This window comes from Macaca mulatta, chromosome 2, assembly GCF_049350105.2.
Source record: "Macaca mulatta isolate MMU2019108-1 chromosome 2, T2T-MMU8v2.0, whole genome shotgun sequence".
In the NCBI taxonomy this organism is placed as follows: Eukaryota; Metazoa; Chordata; class Mammalia; order Primates; family Cercopithecidae; genus Macaca; species Macaca mulatta.
The window spans coordinates 99499116-99523309 of record NC_133407.1 but is presented as its reverse complement, the minus strand read 5'-3'; the positions used below and the strand labels follow the sequence as shown (position 1 = coordinate 99523309).

The window sequence follows — 24194 nt, the reverse complement described above, 5'->3', positions numbered from 1 at the left end:
TAGAAAAAGTATAGTAAAACTACAGTAAAAAAGAAAAAATGACACAACTCTATAGGGCACTCACTTGTCATGAATGAAGATTGCAGGACTAGAAATTGCTCTGGGTGAGTCACTGAGTGAGTGGTGAGTGAAGGTGAAGTCCTAGGACATTACTGTGAGCTTTTATACCACTGGCAGCACAATAGGTTTGTTTATACCGGCATCACCACAAACACATTACAATAACTAAATGTCACTAGGCGATAGGACTTTTTCAGCTCCATTATAATCTTATGAGACAAAGATTATAATTATTTTTCTCTAAAATATGTACAGAAGAAACATTTGAAACTTTATAATAAGTTTAAAGACATTTTCTGTTACACTAGTGCTTTTGGTACATATTATCTTCTGTGCTTTAGTTTTCTTTCAGAAACTGTATGCTACACACCAAAATACTGACAATCATGAATTACATGTGCAATAAATTATAATCAGAACGAATTTTTTGATGAGGGAGGTTACACAAATCTATCAATTTTTTGATGAGGGAGGTTACACAAATCTACACATTATAATCTTATAATCTTATCGTCATATATGCGGTCCATCACTGAACGAAACATCATTATGAGGCATATCATATATTTTTCCTTAATCTCGGTGGTTTTGGTAGGATTACTCAATATTCTTTTTGTTTTTGTTTTTTAAATGAAAATAAAGAGACAGGGTTTTGCCATGTTGCCCAGGCTAATCTTGAACTCCTGAGTGCTAGCAATCCACCTACCTTGACCTCCCAAACTGCTGGGATTACAGGCATGAGCCATCACGCCTAGCCAGTGTTCTTTTTGAATTCTATAATTTTCTCTGTAACTGGCATCAGTCTGAGTTTTATTGTGATTTACATGTTTACATCAATTTTTTTCATTTCCAGGATTTTTTTTTCTTTTTTCTTTTTTTTTTTTTTTTTGATGGGAGTCTGTGTCGCCCATGCACTGGCGCCATCTCGGCTCACTGTAACCTCCACCTCCTGCGTTCAACCAATTCTCCTGCCTCACTCAGCCTCCCGAGCAGCTGGGGTAACAGGTATGCGCCACCATGCCCAGCTAATTTTTGTAATATTAGTAGAAATGAGTTTTTGCCATGTTGGCCAGGCTGGTCTCGAACTCCTAGCCTCAAGTGATCTGCCCGCCTTGGCCTCCCAAAGTGCTGGGATTACAGGTATGAGCCACCATGCCCGGCCAATTTCCAGAATTTCTAATTAGTTCTTTTTCATATCCATCTAGTCTAGTTTTGTTTTGGCCTGTTTTTCTCCCACAATTTTCTGTTCTTTTTAAGAAAATTATTACTTCCTTTTCCTTACTGAAGAAATTTGTTTTAAAGTAATTTCCAGACTGCTGTATTACTTTAATTTCATCTGGAGTAAATATGTCTTAATCTCTGTTTTTACTGGTTGCCCTCTTAACATTTATTTTAGAATTTTCATTTACAGGCTCATCTTGAAAAAGGTATTATCTTTGTCCTTCCTCCTGTGCTCATCCCTCCTTATCCAGCCAATCTGATACCCAAGGCCTTGGTTCGGGTTTCTTACCTTATGGCAATATAGGGGTTATCACAAACTCAGTCACTAAGCTAATGTGAGGTTGGATTCGATTCTTGGTCATGAGGCCTCCCTAAGGAGAGCAGTTTCCCATAATGGACAATTGAGTGCACTAGGCAGCAGTTAGCAACAGCTTTTTTCAACTTCCTTTCACCAGTGGTAGGAGCCCCACATTAGCTCTCAGCTTGTAACACAAAATCTCCTCTGTATAGAACATCTCCAGTCCTTCTCAACCAGAGTTCAAAGAGAAAATTAAATCCAAATGCCTGCATACAATGAATTAATGTATCTACTATGTATATATAGCATGGTAATAGTTTCATACAATACTTGGAAGAATAAAAAATGCAGTTACTCAAATCATTTTCCACAGAGCTTAATTCTCTCACAAAACCCTAGTTGAAAATGGCTGCCTTTGTCCCAACCCCAAACCCTCTAGGACCAAGGATTCACTCCCTCTCAGCCCACGGAGATGTTTACCTTGTTTGTGAACTCAGATACATGTCTCAATGTTTTTTAAGTTTTATCTACTACTTCTGTGACTAAAACAGCAAGGATGCCTCAAGGGTCAAATCACAGCACGATTTGACCGAAAGTCCTGAAGTCTTCTGGGGAGGATTTAGCATGTTAGGCAGCATGCCATTGTGACTGATTATTTCCAACAACAACCAGCAGCCTTTTTTTTTTTTTTTTTTTTTTTTTTTTGAGACAGGGTCTTGCTCTGTCACTAAGGGTGGAGTGCAATGGCACAGTCATGGCTCACTGCAACCTCGACCTCCTGGGATCAAAAAATCTTCCTACTTCAGCCTCTTAAGTAGCTGGGACCACAGGTGCACACCAGCACATGTGGCTAATTTTTTTGATTTTTTTTTTTTTTGGTAGAGACAGGATCTCACTATGTTGCCCACACTGGTCTCCAACTCCTGGGTTCAAGCATTCCTCCTGCTGCAGCCTCTCAAATTGCTGGGATTACAGGTGTGAGCCACCACATCCAGCCTAGAAGTCCTTTCCCATGTGAAAAAACTTCTTTGAAATTCCTTGAAAAACTTATTTATTTCAGTGATTTTTAGATTCCTTTTTACTCATAGGCAACAAAGGCTTGATTATCATCTCTCATGTATAATACTGGGGGAAGGGCCTAAAAAGTTTAGTGACTTAGCAAAAAAGTTTAGTGTCTTAGTAAGGGTGTAAATCCCTCTTCCTTAAAGACAGATAGCCCTGTTTCTTTTTTTTTTTTTTTTTTTGAGACGGAGTTTCACTCTTGCTGCCCAGGCTGGAGTGCAGTGGCATGATCTTGGCTCATTGGAACCTCTACCTCCCGGGTTCAAGCGATTCTCCCACCTCAGCCTACTGAGTAGCTGGGATTACAGGCACGCGCCACCACGCCCAGCTAATTTTTTGTATTGGCCAGGCTGGTCTCGAACTCCTGACCTCAGGTAATCCACCATCCTTGGCTTTCCAAGGTGCTGGGATTACAGGCATGAGCCGCCACGCCTGGCAGATGGTCCTGTTTCTATCTTCTCAGATACTGTTAAGTACAACTGTTAGTAGAACCCTTATGATTTTGGGTCAATTAAATTCATCCAATCTGTGACCCAGGATGGCTTCGAATGAGACCCAATACAACTTCATAAACTTTCTTAAAACATTATGAGACTTTATTTATTTTTTTTTTTAGTTCATCAGCTATTATTAGTGTTAGCGTATTTGATGTGTGGCCCAAGACAATTCTTCTTTCAATGTGGCCCAGGGAAGCCAAAAGATTGGACATCCCTATAAAAAGTACCTGTGATAACATACTCTACAGAAGATACAAGAATAAAATGGTTTACAGTAGCAGCAGGTGAAGAAATATCCAGTACAGACTGTGGGTAAATCATATTGATCAAATTCAAGATCACAACTCAAGGCTCTATTTTGTCTATATGGATAGTTTTACTACACAGAAAACCTTTAAACAAAATGACAGCATAAAAGGACAAGGTAACTAACTTTCCCTAGTCTTAATCGCCAATGAAAAGACCAAGGGTATATAAGATAGGAAAAAACATGTATCAGCCCAGAAACCAGGAAAGAAGATGTAATTTAGATTCAAGGAAGTTTTGCTAAGTCCAAGACACCTCAGGCTTAAGTAAAATAAGTTATGAAAGATCAGCTTTCCACTCCAATTACGAAAATACTCAGCATATGCAACAAGAAAGTGGAACCAAAGGTTTGTTCTTCAAAAGATCAACAAAATTGACAAACCATTAGCTACACTGACAGAGGGGAAAAAAGAAGACTCATATCATGAAAATCAGGAATGAAGGAGAAGAAATTACCCCTGAATTTGCAGAAAAGGATTACAAAGCTATACTATGTGTTAAAAGCAAAGGTTTTTGCCTCATTTGAGAATGGGCTGCTTAGTTAGCAGCCTGCAATTGGCAGACTTGACTACTGTGACTGCCTGAGACTCAGGAGCTGTTACAAAAACTACATTCCTAATTTAGGATGTCAGTTTGCTTATGTACTAAGTTAGGCTACAGTTCCTTACATAGGGACTCAAGATATACAGGTAGCCTCGGGCCAAATTTAGTTTAATTTATGCCAACAAATGAGATAAATGAAATGGACAAATTCCTAGAGATACACAAATTACAAAACTCACTCAGGAAGAAGCAAAATCTGAACAGAGCTATAAAAAGTAGATACTGAATTAGTTATCAAAACACTTCCCTTGGAAAAAAGCCCAGGACACATGATTTCAATGGTAGATTCTACCAAACATTTAAAGAAGAATTAACAGCAATTCTTCACAAACTCTTGAAAAAATACAAGAGAAGTGAACACTTTCCAACTCATTTCATGGGGCCTGTATTACTGATACAAAAACTAGGTTATCACAAAAAAAGAAAACTGCAGACCAGCATTTCTTATGAATATAGACAAAAAAATCCTCAACAAAATACTAATGAATCAATCCAGTAATATATAAAAAAATTATATACCAGAAACACGTGACATTTATTGCAGGAATACATGGTTAATTTAACCTCTGAAAACCAATTAACACGACATTCAATATAATAAAGGATTTAGGAAGGAATGTTTCTCATGTACTACTTCGAAGATACTTCCCAGTAATCTCTAAAACGATGCCTTTAAGCCATATAAGCCTTGAAACATAAAATAAATCTCTAAAATGTGCTTAAGAATGCTCAAAAACTGGGGCCAGGTGTGGTGGTTCATGCCTGTAATCCCAGCACTTTAGGAGTTCAAGGTGGGTGGATCACTTGAGCGCCAGGAGTTCCACTCCAGCCTGGCCAACATGGTGAAACCTCATCTCTACTAAAAACACAAATATCAGCCAGGCGTGGTGGCACATGCCTGTAATCCCAGCTACTCAGGAGGCTGAGGCACAGGTTGCAGTGAGCCAAGATCATGACACTGCACTCCACCCTGAGCGACAGAGCAAGATTCCATCTCATACATACATACATACACATATAAAAATTATATAGAGATATATATGTATGTATATGAAAACACACCTAATTCTGGAATTTAATTTAAAAACAATATGCAAGTTGTTCATGGATGAGTCCCCAGGATAACAATAGACACGTTTACTATGGCCCCTAATAAATGAGGAAGTGTCTCAGGAAGACAGCAAACCGGAGAGAGCAAGATAGGAGGCAAAGTGAAGCTATCAATCCTTCCTTCACAAATTCAATAGGCAAAGAGACACAGAGATAACATGCCTAGGACCTTAATCCACATAAAGTCCACCTGTTCCCCTCCCCTAAAAAGAGGAAGCAGAGCAGGCCCTCCCCTCTTCCGAGGCTGTCCCTAATAACTTAGCGCCCACTATATGCAAATTACCACACTAGAGATTTACATGCCATCTTACTGATAATCCCCAAAACTTCACAAATTTCTCATTACACAAATGAGAAAACCTGAGACTGAAAAGTTAACTTTAATAAATCTTTCGGTCAGCAAATGACAAAGCCAGGATGTAAACTTAGGCTGAATCCAGGTAACACCAAAAACCATCCTTTCCTCATCAGTCTATTCCAGGTCTTATTCCAAACTAATACAGTATATAGATTTTTACTCCCTTAAAAAAAAATCATTAGACTCAGTTATAAAAAGAAAGTAGATACATGCTACAACACAAAAGAATCTTGAAAACATTAAGCTAAGTAAAAGTGGTCAGACACAGGCCGGGCGCGGTGGCTCAAGCCTGTAATCCCAGCACTTTGGGAGGCCGAGACGGGCGGATCACGAGGTCAGGAGATGGAGACCATCCTGGCTAACACAGTGAAACCCCGTCTCTACTCAAAATACAAAAACTTAGCCGGGCGAGGTGGCAGGCGCCTGTAGTCCCAGCTACTCGGGAGGCTGAGGCAGGAGAATGGCGTAAACCCGGGAGGCGGAGCTTGCAGTGAGCTGAGATCCGGCCACTGCACTCCAGCCTGGGTGACAGAGCGAGACTCCGTCTCAAAAAAAAAAAAAAAAAAAAAAAAAAAGTGGTCAGACACAAAAGGTAACATATCAAATGATTCCATTTATATGAAATATCCAGAAAAGGTAAATCCATTAAGACAGAAAGCAAATTAATGGTTGCCAGGGGTTGGAGGAAGGAGGAATGGGAATGACTGCTTAATCAGCGTGGGGTTTCATTTTGGGGTGATGGAAATGTTATGGAACTAGATAGACGTGCTGAATGTACAACACTGGGAATGTACTAAATGCTACCTGTTTGCTTTAAATGGTTAATTTATGTTATATGAATTTAAACTCAATTAAAAAAAAAATCAGGGTCCCTTGAGCCTAAGAGTTGGAGGCCAGCCAGAGCAACATAGTGTGAGACCCTATCTCTGAAAAAGTCCAGGTCCAATCTGGAGTGGGGCAGAGGATAGGAGGATGTTAGCTTCATTTGCTCTAGTTAATCCCTTACAGGATCCTACATTACATATTGCTCTAAAGCAACCCAGACCTAGGAAAGCAAAAAAGATTAACCTCAAACAACAAGGACAGGAAGCCCTACTCTGAGGATAGTGGGGCTATGCCTAGGATCACCAGTAGAGAGTGCTATGATCAAACAGACAGATGTGTCATTTGCGCAGGATAGAAGAGTACCCAGAGTAGACTTACGTAGACTTCAGAGTCAATGCAAATTCAGTCTACTCTCCTCTGCCTTCAATGTTTATAATAATAGATTTTTTATGTCCCTCTTTTTTTTTGAGATGAAGTTTTGCTTTTATTGCCCAGGCTGGAGTGCAATGGCACGACCTCGGCTCACACTGCAACCTCTGCCTCCTGAGTTCAAGCGATTCTCCTGCCTTAGCCTCCCGAATAGCTGGGAGTATGGTATTGAATCAAAGACAAAGAGAACAGTGGAACAGAATACAGAAAGCTCAGAAAAAAAGCCACTCAAATATGGACATGAATATAAAGCGTGAATGTAAAACGATACTCATTAAGACAGTGTGGTATCAAAGACAAAGAGAACAATGGAACAGAACAGAGAACTCCGGAACAAAGCCACTCAAATATGGACATATGGACACAATTAATGAAAAAATGTACAACAGTAAAGCAGTGTAAAAAAGATGAGACAACTGGATAAACATATTGGAGGCGATGAAACTTGATCCCTACTTCACATCATATTGAAAAATCATTTCCCGGGCTCAAGGGATCCTCCTGCCTCAGCCTCCTGAGTAGCTGGGACTACAGGTGCACACCACTGTGCCTGGCTTGGATTTATTTTAAGTGTTAAGTGTTTTTTTTTCTGTTTGTTTGTTTGTTTTGGCCCTGTGTGATGATTCATGCCTGTAATCCCAGCACTTTACAAGGCCGAGGTGGATGGATCACTTGAGCTCAGGCGGTTGAAGCTGTGGAGTGCTGAGATTGTGACACTACGCTTCAATCTGGGCAACAGAGTGAGACCCTGTCTCAAAAGACAAAAAAATGCTTTTTTTTTTTTTTTTTTGGAAGAAAAATGTGGAAATTTAGCTCAAAACATAAATATTTGTCCATAGCAACAGTAGACACAGTAAGGTCTACATATCTAGAATGCTTAGGTAGTAGAATGGTTTCATTAAGTTAATTTCCTTGTCAATTAAAAAAAGGTTTTGCCTTTTTCTCTACTGCTGAAAATACTAACATGTCTACTTTCCTGTGTTGGTAAATATTGTATATAAACCCAAATAAATCTGTCTTTGTTTGGAGTGCCTTAGGCTTCTTTATAAAAGGGACACAAAGGCCGGGCGTGGTGGCTCACACCTGTAATCCCAGCACTTTGGGAGGCCGAGGCAGGTGGATCACCTGAGGTCAGAAGTTCAATACCAGCCTGGCCAACATGGTGAAATTCTGTCTCTACTAAAAATACAAAAAGTTAGCTGGGCATGGTGGTGGGTGCCTGTAATCCCAGTTAATCGGGAGAATGAGGCAGGGAGAATTGCTTGAACCTGGGAGGCGGAGGCTGCAGTGAGCTGAGATCGCACCACTGCACTCCAGCCTGGGTGACAGAGTGAGACTTCATCTCAAAAAATAATAATAGTAATAATGATGATGATGACAAGAAAACAAACCTATAAGGATTTTGACTGGGATTGCACTGAGTCTATAGATTAGTTTGGAGAAAAACTTAACATTGCAAATCAAACTTTATCATCTTTTTAGTATTATAAATAGCTTACTACAATAAGCCTTGCGGATATACATTTAAAATGCTATTGTTCTACAGGACAGATTTCTAGAAATGGGATTTCTAGATAATAGGGTATAAGCTAATTTAAAAATTGTAAAAATACGGCCCGGCACAGTGGCTCGCACCCGTAATCCCAGCACTTTGGGAGGCTGAGGCGGGCAGATCACAAGGCCAAGAGATTGAGACCATCCTCAGCAACATGGTAAAACTCCGTCTCAAGTAAAAATACAAAAAATTAGCTGGGCGTGGTGGCGCCCACCTGTAGTCTCAGCTACTCAGGAGGCTGAGGCAGGAGAACCACTTGAACCTGGGAGGCGGAGGTTGCAGTGAGCCAAGACCGCACCCCTGAACTGCAGCCTGGCGAAAGAACAAGACTCCGTCTCAAAAAAAAAAAAAATTGTAAAAATACATACAAATTGTCCTGATGGGGATTACTTTAAAACAATTAAAAAAACAAAACAAAACACCTTTATTTAGATGTTGAGAGCAAAATAAACAAAAGGTACATAGTACAGTTTTTACACTCAAAGTTCTTGTCACATACGTTATATCCTTGGTGCATATACTGAAATGATCTGATAAAGTTGCATAAAAGTACAGAGTATATACACAGTCTCCTGAGATCTTATTTTCTTAAGCATTACTTACGTTATTGCATTTACAATTTCAAATACAATATTGTTGAACTCAGTTTATACATATAACCAATTCGAATGAAAGCTGCAGTACTGAGTTGTAATGTTTTTGCAATCAGTATTAATGGCATCATTTCTATACTCCGCATATTGATTGACATTATAGTATATTAGTTTGCATACAATAAAGTGAAACACTGAAAATAGTGCAGAATTATGCTGATTGCTACCATTGCTTTTTTTTTTTTTTTGAGACAGAGTCTCGCTCTGTCGCCCAGGCTAGAGAGCAGTGGCACAATCTCAGTTCACTGCAACCTCCACCTCCTAGGTTCAAGCGATTCTCCTGCCTCAGCCTCCCAAATAGCTGGGATTACAGGCACGTGCACCGCACCCGGCTGACGGCTACCACTGCTTTTTAAAAATACTTTTTAAAAATCTAGGATGCTTTAAAACAATTTAATTGAATATACTGTTACAAAATAATTATTTCTGAAAGATTTGGTTTTAGTACTCTTTTACAATCGATCAAGTCAGCTAAAGGTTATTTCTTTCTTTCTAAATTTTAACAATCCTAGCTAAGAGATGGTTTCGGATAGAATGACAAAGCATTGTCATCACTTCATCTCCTTGCTTTTTAAGCTTTTTTGACAACTTTAACAGGTACTTTGGACCACAGAGTGCAATGTAAACCTTACTTCAACTTATTTTATAATAAAGGATTTTTCAATTATATAAAGTTTTTTATTAAAAGGACATTAATTTTTTATCATCTCCCTCCACCCTATCTGGTTTCTCATTTTGTTAAACTTCTAAGATAGAAGGTACTGTCAGGGATGGGACATAGATGGGACCCAGGCGTTTTTTTTTTTTCTTTTTTCAAGTAAGCCTAGGTCTTACTGTGTCACCCAGACGAGCGCAATCATGGCTCACTGCAGCTTTGACCTCCAAGGCTCAAGTGATCCTCCTGCCTTAGCCTCCTGAGTAGCTGGGACCACACAGGTGCATGCCACCATAACTGGCTAATTTTATTTTATTTTTTTTTGTAGAAACAGGGTCTCACTCTGTTGCCCAGGCTGGTCTCAAATTCCTGGACTCGAGCAATCCTCCTGTCTTGGTCTCCCAAAGTGCTGGGATTACAGGCATGAGCCACCACACTTGGCCTAAAACTAAGAACTTCTGTTCATCAAAGGACATCGTTAAGAAAATGAATGGCAAGCCAGAGTGGGAAGATATCTGCAAGATATATATTCAACAAAAAACTCCTATGTATTCTATATTTTTTAAAAACTCCTACAAATCAATTTTTAAAAAAGATAATCCAACAGAAAAATGGGCAAGGGACTTAAGCACTCACAAAAGAAGACATCAAATGGCCAATAAACAGATGAAAATGCTCAATCTTGTTAGTTATCAGAGAATGCAAATTAAAACTAAAATGAAAGACCACCACCAGAACAGCTGAAATGAAAAAGACTGTTTTCCAGCATATTTACACAGAGTAGAAAAATAAAGACTCTCAAAAATATAGGGCAAAAGCAACTTTCATAAGCTCCTGGTGGGAATTTAAATTTCTACAACCACTCTGGAAAACCATCAGCATTATCTTCTTAAGTGTTAAAATAGAGCAGTGATTCTACTCCAAAGTACATACCAACAGAAATGCAGGTACATGTACACCAAAAGAAATGTACAATAATGTTGATGGCAACCTAATTCATAGTAGCCAAAACCTGCGGACAACCCAAATGTTTAACTACAATGTCTACATTTAGAAAGCATATTTAAGAGGTAAAACTATTTTAAAAAAAAAAAAAAAAAAAAAGGAAGCAAGCAAATACCAAAAATTCAGGATGGTGGTAATCCTTCAGGGGGAAAGAGGGAGCACTACAGTGCTGACAGTGTTCCTTTGCTTGACCTGGGAGGATTCACTTCATGATTAATTTGCTGATCTCTGTACATTTATGTTTTACCTTCTTTTTGTACATGTGTTACACTTCACAGAAAAACAAAGTTGGAAATAATGAGTTTTAATGCCAGCTGCTGGTTACACGGAATAAGTTCAATAAGTTACTTCTCAGTTTCCACTCACCAGCTTGAAAAAATGATGCTATGTTGAACAAATTTATCAAATTATTCTGAAAACTTCAACTATTAAATCCAGAATGTATTATCCTCTCAAATTAAGGTTCTCAACAAACCAAGTTTACAAAGCATAACTGGAAGAATCACTTGAGCCCAGGAGTTCAAGACCAGCCTGAGCAACACAGTGGGACCCCATCTACAAAAAATTTAAACATTAGCCAGGCATGGTGGCATATGCCTATAGTCCCAGCTACCCAGGAGGCTGAAGTTAGAGCATCACTTGAACCCAGAAGGTCAAGGCTGCAATGAGTAGTGATGGTGCCACTGCACTCTAGCCTGGGTGACTGAACCAGATCCAGTCTCAAAAACATACATACATACATATATAAATACATACATACATAAATCATAACTGCTATTTGTGAAAAAAAAGACTAATTGTGTTACTAATAACTCTACCTAGGAATTAAATAGCTGACTTGTCAAAATAGTTTCCCATTTTGTTATCAACAGCATTACATTTTAGATTAATTAGTTTATTGTGAGAGGTATACTAGAAAAATAATTCCAAACTTACCTCTCTATTGGGTGTACCTTCATCAAGTTGCTCTGTAAATGAAGATGTCCTGCTCCTCGTTCTTGTTGGTGTTGAAGAATTGGAGGAAGCCTAGATTTAAAAATTATTGCACAAATTAGCAAGACTATATTGACTAGTGAACTATGTACTAGGTAGTCCTTCTCTCAGTCCATGCCCAAAGAATTCAGTGAAAGAAAGGAAAAGAGCAAAAACATGAAAAGCAGAAAAGGATAACAAATAATCAACTAGAAAACCCAGGCTACCTACCAGATCCCTGGCCTAACTCTGCCACCAACTAGAACTATGATCTTAGCTACATGAACTTTTTGAGGACTATGTGTCTCCATATATATAAAATAAAGTCATGATACTAATGTAAGATGATAATATTAGAGAAAACTGAAGCCAGGTGAGGGGTACATAAAAACTCTCTGCACTACCTTTATAACTTTTTTGTAAACCAAAATTATTCCAAAATTAGAAGTTCATCAAAAAAAGGCTGCCAATTCAATCTTTAAGATCCCTTCTACCTTCTAGCTCTAACATTCAATAGTATGAAATGCAGATAAACAGCACTTGCCCACCTAATTAATGGCCTTGCTTTGAGCCTACCTTGAATACCACTGCTAAATACTGAGATGCTATTCCATTTAGCTCTGTAATTGACAGCCTGACTCCTATAATCCTCAATGCAAAACAACTCAGGAGAAACGGCTCAAAATTTAAACTAGGGGTCTGGGGTCTACTCTAAGGTGACCTAAAAACAACCCTAGAAGTATAAAACCAAAACTTCGAGATCCCCCTACACCCACAGCAAAATAGATCTGAACTCAGCTCTATTTTGAGAAATGAATGAGTCATGATACCTTACCTCTTTTTGTAGTCTGCACTTTACAAAAGGTAGTTAATAAATATTTGTCAAATAAATGAATGAATGAATGAATAAACAAATGGAACTCTGGTCGGTCGTATCTGTGCACAAATTGCTGTGGCTAGGGTGGAACTGAGAGGTTGTGAGGAATAGTATACAAACATACACATACTCTATATACACATATATACACACATATACACATACTCTATATACACATATATACATCTAGACAGACATACGTATTTAGCTTATGATAAAAGTAACATTTTGCGGCCGGGCGCGGTGGCACAAGCCTGTAATCCCAGCACTTTGGGAGGCCGAGACCGGCGGATCATGAGGTCAGGAGATCGAGACCATCCTGGCTAACCCAGTGAAACCCCGTCTCTACTAAAAAATACAAAAAACTAGCCGGGCGAGGCGGCGGGCGCCTGTAGTCCCAGCTACTCGGGAGGCTGAGGCAGGAGAATGGCGTGAACCCGGGAGGCGGAGCTTGCAGTGAGCTGAGATCCGGCCACTGCACTCCAGCCTGGGCGACAGACCGAGACTCCGTCTCAAAAAAAAAAAAAAAAAAAAAAAAAAGTAACATTTTGCATCAGGATAGACATTCAATAAATGTTGGGACAACTGGCCATCTATATGGGGCAAGACACACATATCAGATTCTTCATATTTAAGCTATATTAAAGATTTAAGTTTTTTTAAATTGAAATACAAAAAATACAAGAGTCTATTTCTACAAACTCTGAATGGGAAAGAGATTTTTACGTGAAAAACAAATCAAAGCAGCAGTTTAATTGGGAGGTGAGGAAAAGCATCTACAAATATGACAAAAGTTTAATAACCTTTTTTCTATAAATAGCTCTTATAAGTCCATAAGTTAGAACTCAGAAAACTTACTAACCCAATCTTCTTTTTATCTGAGACAGGGTAACCTGAGCTCCACCAATGAAACACATGAGACTTCGAGTCATAAGTGAGTGATGTGAAAAAACAGACATGCGAATAAAGTTCATCATCTGATGACAATGGAGACAGAAGTTCATGCATCCACGCAGATATAAGCTGTGAAGTGAAAGACGCGATGCCGGTGCCAAGATGAAGCAGCTGCAACACAGAGCAGTCTCCCCAGTATAACTGAACATAGCAATCAGCTCAGACTTTTAGGACCTCAAGGAAATTCTGTAGGCAAAAGAGTCTTCAATAAATTCTTTTTCTGCTTAGATTGACTACGCTTTTGTTGCTTACAAGTAAGAACTCAAACACCTTCTAAAAGATGAACCAGAAAAATCAATACAACAGATGAAATTAGCTATGTGCAGAAGTCACTTTCAGGGATGAGATATCCTCTCCCACCAAAGACAAAGCAGGAAGAATAAGGACTTAAAAATATAAACAAGAGTGGTGGCGCATGCCTGTAATCCCAGGTACTCAGGAGGCTGAGACAGGAGAATTGCTCGAACCCAGGAGGCAGAGGTTGCAGTGAGCTGAGATTGCGCTACTACGCTCCAGCCTGGGTGACCCAGCAAGACTCTATCTCAAAAAAAAAAGTATATAAACAAGAAAATTAATGAATGTGAAATAAAGTTGAAGCCTTATCAATGGTTTAAATGTCTAGAAAATATGTGACTAAAAGTCAACACTCCATTTAGAAAACAGCGAGGGAAAGCACAGTCACTGTGTAGTGTTAATCTCAGTCTTGGAGATAATTTGAGCCTACCTTGAACACCACATTCAAATTACAAATGTTCAAAGAACATCAGAAATAGCTTTCATTAAAGCTGAGATAAATTCAGTAAACCCTTCCCACACCTAGAGCCATAATTTGCAAACCTTGCCAGCGCCAGCTTCAAAGGCTGTAGGTGCCTCAAAGGCTGCCACTATGGGGGCAGTCTTTTGTATCTATGTATTTATAAATGATTATATGTAAGAACTCCTTTAATAAAATGGTCACTGGGTGATAAAAACTTAGAAAAGTAATTAGAAAAGTACTACTAGACTACAGGAAATATCTCTTGACTAATCAACTCTGTTGTGATTCCATCAAGTCTAAGATTCAGCTTTTTTATTAATTCAGCTTTCCAAATATCCAGATGCCAGGAAAGGGCTACCTTAGACAGTGACCTTCCAACTGCTTAAAAAGTATACCTCACTGCAAATCTTAAAAACTGGCATTATGTCTTACACCTTGGCCTCATATGTTCTAATCAGTAACTGAGAGCCTCATCAGCTCTGGAGAAACTGACAAAAAATCAAACAACGGGGTTTACAAAGTTTAACAGGTTCTAAAACATACTCTCCCCAGAAAAGTAGTACTATGTGGCAAAACGTGGCCTGATGGCTTGTTGATCTTCCTCCAGAGTTGTAAGAGTAAGGATTATACGGGAAAATGGATGTGAGTATAAAGTATAAAACAGTGCATAAAGAACTAACTACTTGAGCATTTGTCCCAGGTGCCGGGTTCCTTAATGGGCTATCCTCACTTCAAGATATAAAGGGATTTAGGTTCCTTCAAACCAAACTTGAGCTGATTAATTGCAATAGCCATAAGAAATCTGAGTCAGCTTTCTAAGCTGCTAACCAAAAAACCTGACAGCTACATCCAGACCCACAATTAATATTTTATTGCTCACTACCTAATTATTAACTGACCACAGTTATACTCAATTTCAGTATAAGAAAAACCATTTTGGCCATGCACAGTGGCTTATGCCTATAATTCCAACACTCTGAGAGGCCAAGGCAAAAGGATCACTTGAGGCCAGGAGTTCAAGACAGCCTGAGTAACACAGTAAGGCCCTGACTACAAAAACTTAAAAAAAGAAAAACCATTTTAGTCATTGTAACAGGCAAAATCGTAAGATGACCCCAAATGACCCCTGCCCTGTGAATATAATGAGATATCACTCTCATAATTGTTACATTACAGGGCAAAGGGATTTTAAAGGCATATTTAAGGTTACTGGGTTACTAATCAGTTGACTATGAGTTCATCAAAAGATTACCTGGATAGGTCTAAACTAATTACATAAGCCCTTCAAATATGGGTCTAGAGGGCAGAGAGATGTACTTCTGCTGTTCTGAAGAAAGCAAAATGCCTACACGGGCACGTGGCAAGGAGCTGCTGGTAGCCTCTAGGAGCTGAAAGTGGTCAGCAAGAAATGAAGGCCCCAGACCTATAACCAGAAAGGACTGAATTCTACCACAACCATGTGAGCATACAAAAGGGTCCTGAGCTCCCGATGAGAACGCGGCTTGGACAACATATTGATTTTAGCCTTGCAAGACCCTGAGCAGGCCGGGCGCGGTGGCTCAAGCCTGTAATCCCAGCACTTTGGGAGGCCGAGACGGGCGGATCACGAGGTCAGGAGATCGAGACCATCCTGGCTAACACAGTGAAACCCCGTCTCTACTAAAAAATACAAAAAACTAGCCGGGCGAGGTGGCGGGCGCCTGTAGTCCCAACTACTTGGGAGGCTGAGGCAGGAGAATGGCGTGAACCCGGGAGGCGGAGCTTGCAGTGAGCTGAGATCCGGCCACTGCACTCCAGCCCGGGTGGCAGAGACTCCATCTCAAAAAAAAAAAAAAAAGACCCTGAGCAGAGAACCCAGTTATGCCACGCCAGATTTCTGACCTACAGAACTATAAAATAATAACTGGGTTATTAGGCACTAAGGTTGTGGTAACTTGTTATGCAACATTAGAAAACTAATCCAGTCATCCTTAGGAGGAAGTCTTGAATCCCTTGTCCCTATACCATGACTTTTCATTATCCATCAAGGCTCTACTCAAATGTCACCCTGATCTTCTCCAGAAATGCCTTATTTTGCACAACCACAACACCCTGTACATACCACCATTACACTGAAAGTACTTGTCTCACAACTCCATTGTGTAGGGACTACACAGACCCTTCAAAGCAAATGCAACATCCAGCAGAGGGCCTAGGCATTCACCATTCATAACTAATATCTGGTTCATTTCACTCTCCCTGCAACACCTATGGATTAGTCACGGCAGAGACATAGCTGTTGAATCCTCATCACAGCACTGTTGTAAGTCACTGCCAAACCAATTTGACATCCCAGTTCTAAAAGAGCAGTCAAAGTAACTCAAGGTTAATTCTTCAAATAAACCTTTATATTTTAGGTACCAAACTTATTAAAGCCTTTCATCATGTTCTTAATAAACTCCTTCTGATCTAAATGTTTTCTCTGGGACTCATGCTTTCCCCAGTTTCATGACTGAAACTATTTAGTAAACCTGGATTTACATTAAGGCTATGTCCTTTCAGAAAGGACTCTTTTCCCTGTTATCTGTGGAACTGTTTGCTGGTTTTGTTTTTGTTTTTTAAATTTGTATCACATAAACTATTATTTTGCGGTCTCACTCTAAAAGAGTGAGGTCAGCAGCCATCTCTGAGCTGAGGGAAAAAAATAAGGGATGATTCTGCAGGCGTAAGGAGGGGCCCATATGTTGATTTTTTTAACTTAAATTTTTTATCGTGATAAAATATACATAACATAAAATTTACCAGTTTAAACATTTGTAGGTATACAGTTCAGTGGCACGAAGTACATTCACACTGTCGTGGAATCACCACCGTCCATCTCCAGTACATTTTCATCTTTCCATACTAAAACTCTGTACCCACTAAACAGTAACTCCCCATTCTCTCCTCTCTCCAGCCTTTGGCAACAACCATTTTATTTTCTGTCCCTATGAATTTGACTATTCTAGGTACCTCAATTAAGTGGAGTCATGTATTCATCCTTTTGTATCTGTACTTCTATAATTTTTAAGTTTTAGCAGTATTCGAAAAGGCTAAAAATGTTTTAAAATATTGTATTCATATATCCCAAGAAATCACAATGTCTGTATTACTTCTTAATGTTTCTTTCATTGACTTAGTTCTGCAAGGAGTTTAAAAATCCAAAATAGATATTTGTTGTTAAAACGTAATTTTTTTTTTTTTTTTTTGAGACCGAGTCTCACTCTGTCTCCCAGGCTGGAGTGCAGTGGCACGATCTCAGTTCATTGCAACCTCTGCCTCCCAGGTTCAAGCAATTCTGCTGCCTCAGCCTCCAGAGTAGCCAGGATTACAGGTGTGCGCCACCACGCCCCGCTAATTTTTGTACTTTTAGCAGACCTCAGGTGATCTACCCGCCTTGGCCTCCCAAAGTGCTGGGATTACAGGCGTGAGCCACGGTGCCTGGCCAGAAATGGGATTTTGCCATCTTGGCCAGGCTGGTCTTGAACTACTGAGCTCAAGTGATTCGAAGTGCTGGGATTACAGGTGTGAGGCCACCATACCAGGCCACATTTTTTGTTTCTAAGATCGTAACAATTCACAAGCAGGGAGAAAGATATATGGCAGGCAGAAAGGAAGGTTACAAAATAACTATCAAAAGTAGACCACGAATGGCCAGGCGCAGTGGCTCACGCCTGTAATCCCAGCATTTTGGGAGGCCGGGGCTGGCCAATCACCAGAGGTCAGGAGTTCAAGACCAGCCTGGCCAACACAGTGAATATACATATAATCCAAAAGGATTATTTTAAACCTTTTGTACACAAAGTGATTTTATTTGATCCAGATGCCCTGTTTCACCAGAAGCATTAAGCTATAGAAACAGAGCTCTTACATCTTAGCTTGTGACTAGCTTATTACTAAAAACAACCTCTTTGTTAATGAACAAAAACAACTCATTTTCATGAAAAGCTAAACGCTACAAATAAGAAAAAGCACACTCAGTAATTCACCAGCACCTTAAAGTATATTACTCTTAAACTAGTTTTACCATGTGTATATATAAATACACTTACATACAGATTCTTTTCCCCAAAACTGGGATCACATTTTACCTGCTGCTTCTGTCTTTTAACACAAATATCTTTCTGTGTTAATACTTTTCTGAAGTCTCTAACACTAGCTGCGTAACATCAGGCAAGTTACTTCACCTCTTTGAGCCTCACTCCTTCATCTATAGAGGAGGAATTATAGTATTATCTACCTCACAGGCTTATGTGAGATTAAATAAAATGATCTGTGTAAATACTAAGCAAAATGTCTGGTACATACTAAGGACACAGTAAATGCTGACTTTTTATGGCTGCATAGTAACCTATCAAGCAAAACTAACTACCTGATAAAATTTATTTAACCAATTCTCTATTGGTGGACATTTCTGGCTAGTTTTTAACCTATTAAAACAACATTGACATGAAAATCCATAGAGCTAAATCTTTAATACATCCTAAATTTTCTTAGAATAAATTTCTAGAAATGGAATCCTGGCTCAATTACATTTTATACACTCCCAAATGGAAGTGCCTTACATTCACTAACATGCCCATTTCCTCACATTCCTCATCTCCACCTCACTTTTAAAGTTTATCTTTGTTTCTTAATTAACAGTGTTTTGTAAAATTTTAAAAGACTGCAGTAAATGGTATGAAAAGGACAATCTTTACTACTTAAATTTTAACCACCATTTATACTTGAGAAATGAAGCAACCCTTCAGTGCTGTGTTCTGATGTTTTTCTCAAGCACTGTTTTACTACACATGAGCTTTAAATTTAAAAATAATAACTTCAATTTATAGTTTCCGAATAAACCTAATGCAATCGTTCTATGTTAAGAATTTGGAAATGCCTCCAAGTTAGTCAAAACTCAGCTTTTCTTGCAACCACAAGCAAAGACCAAAAACCCGAAAATTAAGGGACAGATCTGCTCAATCTGTTGCAATTCAAAAAGGCTGGGAAGAAATTAAGCAGAAACCATCATCTTCGCTGTTAAGACCCTGTGCTGCCAGCATCGAAACATCTCCAGTTAACGCTTAGGAAACTGTATCTTTAATACTACTAACACGCCTCCTTTCCCCTGGAAACGCATTTCCTAAAGCAACAGCATTCCTGAAAAACAAACATAACCCTGTCCGCAGAGCAACAAGACTCAAAAAGCAGAGCAGAGTTCTGGACAGGGAGAGTGTCTCCCCCTCCGCCCGCCAGTCCCGGATCAACCAAGTTATGCGAAGTGACTAACTCGTGACAGCCTCGGGCGCTGGACGCCGGCCACGCCGCCACCTCTTTCATGTCCCACCGCTCCTACCAGCAGCCTGACCCAGGATGGCTCTATTCCCCAGCCTTCAATCCCTAGACCTGGGTTTGGATTTAAGAGACTTCCGTCAAGGGTCAGTTGTGCGGGATCCTGGCCATTTCACACAAAATCTCACGATGGGCATGAGAGAGGGGGACACCTCGAGCAGAGATTAGATATCACAAGGGACCCGGGTTTTCCAACCCCGCCCTCATTCCCAGCGTGGGGTCTCAGATGGACGGGGGAACCTCAAATACGGATCAGAAATCAGGTAAGTTCGGAGTCTGGCCTTAAGGAAAAACTCTTAACGGAGATGGGACGTCACGAGGGATCCAGCCACCCCCATCCACTCATTACTGGATGGAGTTTTGCGATGGGAAAATCCAGGTCAGGAGTTACGGGCGACCTGCACCGCCCGGAGCTCCTTCTGGATCCGGAGTTTCGGAAGAGTCCAGGGTTAGGGGTCAAAGGTCACGGAAGAACGCCCCACTCCCCCCGCCTTTTTCGTCCGCGGGCTGGTTCAAGGGGTATCGGGAGCCAGGGGAGGAAAGCTGCGGCCATCGTACCTGACCAGGAGCCAGCGCCTGCTGGAGCTGCTGCTGCTCCTCGCTGATCTTTTGCTTCAGTTTCTTGAACATGGCGCAGCGTACGTAGGGTCCTGAGTGTCAATGAGACCTGAGGGGCGAGAGCCCGGGGAGTCCCGGCCGCGGCGGCTACGGCGACTTCTCTACACCAGGGACCGCGGGGACCCGGCCTCGCCGCCTCCTCCTTGAGCCTGCGGGCAAGTCCGGACACTCGTCCTGAGGATGTCGGCGTCGCCGCCGCCGCGTCTCTTTCTTCCGGGTGCCACTGGCTGGCCTCGGGCCCCCATCCAGCCCCGGGAGCCGCGGCGGCGACGACAACGGCAGCAGGTGAACTGTGCACCAAGGGCGCCTGCGCCGCCTACGTGGAGCTCTCCGAGGCTAACTACGGAGCACCGGAGGGGACAAGCACAATGTCGGGGCCTGCACATGCGCGCTCGGCCTGTCGCTCCCGAACTCACTGCACTGGAGGACACAAGGTTCGGGGCTGCCTGATTTCGTTGCGTGCGGCCCTCGCGGCTCAGAAATGGAGCGAGGGCTAGTCTGAACACCACACTGACTCTCACCTGGGCTTTGGCCCTGCGAAATCAGACGGGGAGAGTACTGCTTCTATTGATGGCAGCAGGGCCGACGGGCCCACTGCAAAGAACACAGGGATGAGCTTCCAGGATGGGAGAAGGGGAGATCCAGAGAACCTGACGCGGGCCCTAATTGATAGTGTACTTTTCTTTAGTAGCTGTAGCTAGGATTCTATGTCTTCGGTTCCAGAGGGGCCCGCTTCCCTTCCCGGAACTCTTCCAGCGTCGGGAAGTCCCTGATACCGGCCGCCAGGGGTCCAAATGTTTTATGCCAATACCGTAAAACCTCAACTGTTTGGACACCTGCTTTATTCTTTTCTTCACCGAAATCGTATATTTCACAAATTCATTCAGAAACCTTTATCAGGCCTTGGAGATTTCACAGCCTAGTGGAAGACACAGATTCCTAATGAGTCCAAATTTACTCCTAACACCTGCAGTCATCCTACAAGATTTTAATGTTTATGTGCCTCATTTATCCAAAACCCGAAGTTTGGCTGCCTGCGAATCCTCAGGTCCAATTTCAGCAACCCACTTTTGCATGCTGTACCTTTGGTATCATCTGAAACTGCTTACATTGAGGCATCAGAATCTAACAGTATATGCTGATCTCCACGTTTTAGCAAATTTTGTTTTCCAGCAATAATAGGGGGAAGCTGCTCTCGAGAGTCCATATTCTGATCCCTAAATGTATTAGAGCCAAAGTGGGGCCTGGAACACTGCCTTAACACCTGGGCTAAGTCCTCTTATATCTCATAGTGAACACCTTATGTAAGGGGTCCCCAGCCCCTGGGCCACAAACGAGTACCAGCCCATGGCCTGTTAGGAACCGGGCTACACAGCAAGAAGTGAATCTCTGGCACGCCAGGGAAGTTTAATCTGTATTTACAGCTGCTCCCCAAGGCTCATATTATCGTCCGAGCTCCACCTCCTGTCAGATCAGCTGTGGCGTGAGATTCTCATAGGAGCTGGAACTATTGTGAACTAGGCATGAGAGGGATCTAGGTTGTGTGCTCCTTATGAGAATCTAATGCCTGATGATCTGTCACTGTCTCCCATCACCCCCAGATGGGACCATCTAGTTGCAGGAAAACAAGCTCAGGGCTCCCACCGATTCTGCATTATGGTGAGTTGTATAATCATTTCATTATATATTACAATGCAATAATAATAGAAATAAAGTGCACAATAAATATAATGCATTTGAATTGTCCCAAACCATCCTTCCCCATCCCCCAGCCCCACCCCCAGGAAAAAATTGTTTTCCATGAAACAGGTCCCTGGTACCCAAAAGATTGGGGACCACTGCCTTATATAATTACTGAGTTTTTTTTCTGGGCTGTTTTGTTTTGTTTTTCAAGAGTACTTAACTCTCAGCCGGGCGCAGTGGCTCATGTCTGTAATCCCAGCACTTTAGGAGGCCGAGGAGGGCAGATCATTTGAGGTCAGGAGTTCGAGACCAGCCTGGCCAACATAGTGAAACCCGGTCTCCACTAAAAATACAAAAATTAGCCAGGTGTAGTGGTGCATGCCTGTAATCCAAGCTACTCGGGAGGCTGAGGCAGGAGAATTACTTGAACCCAGGAGGCAGAGGCTGCAGTGAGCTGAGATTGTGCCACTGCACTCCAACCTGGGAGTCAGAATGAGACTCCATCTCAAAATAAAAATAAAAAGAGTACTTAACTCTCAACTGACTGAAGTTCAATAGGCCTTCAGCTGCTCCCAGCTCCGGATGCCCAATAAACATCTTTCTCCCAACTTTCACAATTGTACATCAAAGTTTGCCAATTTTATATGTATAATATATATGCATGTATCTGTGTTTGTACATATATGTGGGCCCTATCAAAGTCAACTACTATAAATAATAAATAAAAAGGATCCAAGATATCACTTAGAGAAAGACATCAGAAGAGTGCTAATTATGTGAAAAGGGGGATAGCTTTGCCAGGACACAAAAAAAGAGACAGGGTTGAAACCCTTCATCACATGTAACACAATGTTGTTAAAACATAAAACCTCCTCACAGCCACATTCTGCTTCACGTCTCTACAAATTAACATTATTTCAGTCAGAAAGAGCAGTCTTTCTGACTGCTCTTAATTAAACCTAGAAATTACTCAATTCTTCAGCTCCTCTGGGTGGCACAAATTTGGATACAAATCACCTTCTATAGTGTCAGGTTTTGGCCCACTTCTCAGAATTCTGCACCAATCCAGCTGAAGCACACGGCCTGCCCCTATTTTCTATGTTGGTAATTTGAACTCATTTCCCATCTAGCTGCTCAAGGATTAGCACACCTCACTGCAGAGCAGGACATTTAAAACAGGCTTGCATCTCAATTGTAATGATCAAAGACCTCATGAATTTATTTTCCTAGTGGAACTAGTACCCATCTTTTTCAACACAAAGAAGCAATTCTAATAGTTATAGACCAAGCCTAATTGTCATTCTTCCACCCCTTCCAGTTGCACAAAATGCAAATACTATCTCCATGATTCAGAAAATTTTCAGAATAACATTATTGCTAGGAGTTCAGATTGCTTTCCAAGCCTTAGATAACAAAATAGCATGTCAGAAAATGCTTTTAGTCAAGAACCAATACACATCTGAAACCTTCAACTGATTTCCTACTTTCTGACCACAAATGTGTCATCAGTCCTTTTGCGTCGCCACACAATGCATTTTCTTAACCTTTATCAAGAATCCTTGTACCTGCCAACCACAGAGTACAGCATAATGGTTAAGAACACAGTTTTTGGTTTACATAAAAGTTATCCATTTTTAGGCTGGGCGCCGTGGCTCATGCCTGTAATCCCAACCCTTTGGGAAGCCGAGGGGAGTGGATCACCTGAGGTCAGGAATTCAAGACCAGCCTGGCCAACATGGCAAAACTCCGTCTCTAGTAAAAATACAAAAAAAATTAACCAGGTGTGGTGCGGGTGCCTGTAATCCTAGCTACTCAGGAGGCTGAGGCAGGAGAATCGCTTGAACTTGGGAGGCAGAGGTTGCAGTGAGCCGAGATCGTGCCACTGCACTCCAGCCTGGGCAACAGGAACGAAACTCTCTCTCAAAAATAAAACATAAAGTCATCCATTTACTAGTTCTTTAACCTTTGGCACTTAAGCAAACCACAGTATACAAAATCAAATGCCTAAAGGAAACAGGAGGTTCTATGAGTAAAGCATGTATACATAGGATTTCAGACAATGGAAAATGTAGGAAAGTAACAAATGACAGTGTAAACCCATCTAAGAGGATTTTTAAATCAATGCAACGAAACAACTCTTAGAGTAAAATTCAGCCCAAAAGCCAGATTGTGACCTCTGAGTCTTAGCTCTCTGCATTTCATTTTCCTCATCTGTAACATTTTAATAGTATTTCATAGGATTGTTGTGAAGTTCAAATGAGATGATATGCATAAAGCATACAGTTCATAGTAAATGAAACTTTTAAATTCTAAGAGTTTAATTCTCACTCTCCCTCTGTATGTT

The 24194-nt window shown here is 40.9% G+C and overlaps 1 protein-coding gene and 1 long non-coding RNA gene across 21 annotated transcripts in view; one reads left to right on the top strand and one right to left on the bottom strand.

The window, feature by feature from the left end:
- GOLGA4 (golgin A4) overlaps positions 1 to 20461 on the bottom strand; it is a 119556-nt gene extending 99095 nt beyond the window's left edge. For all 20 annotated transcript variants that reach the window (XM_015131367.3, XM_015131368.3, XM_077992126.1 and 17 more), the window contains exons 1-2: positions 20108 to 20461; positions 11574 to 11663 (exon numbers count right to left, since the gene is read on the bottom strand). In XM_015131367.3, the coding sequence (XP_014986853.3) occupies positions 11574 to 11663; positions 20108 to 20179 (162 nt within the window). In that variant the 5' untranslated portion in view covers positions 20180 to 20461. The remainder of the gene's footprint in view (positions 1 to 11573; positions 11664 to 20107) is intronic.
- Positions 2431 to 12750, top strand: LOC144339114 (uncharacterized). The gene is made up of 2 exons (XR_013413786.1): positions 2431 to 2933; positions 11307 to 12750. It is a non-coding gene; the product is annotated as an uncharacterized LOC144339114 (long non-coding RNA).
- Positions 20462 to 24194: the final 3733 nt, after the last annotated feature.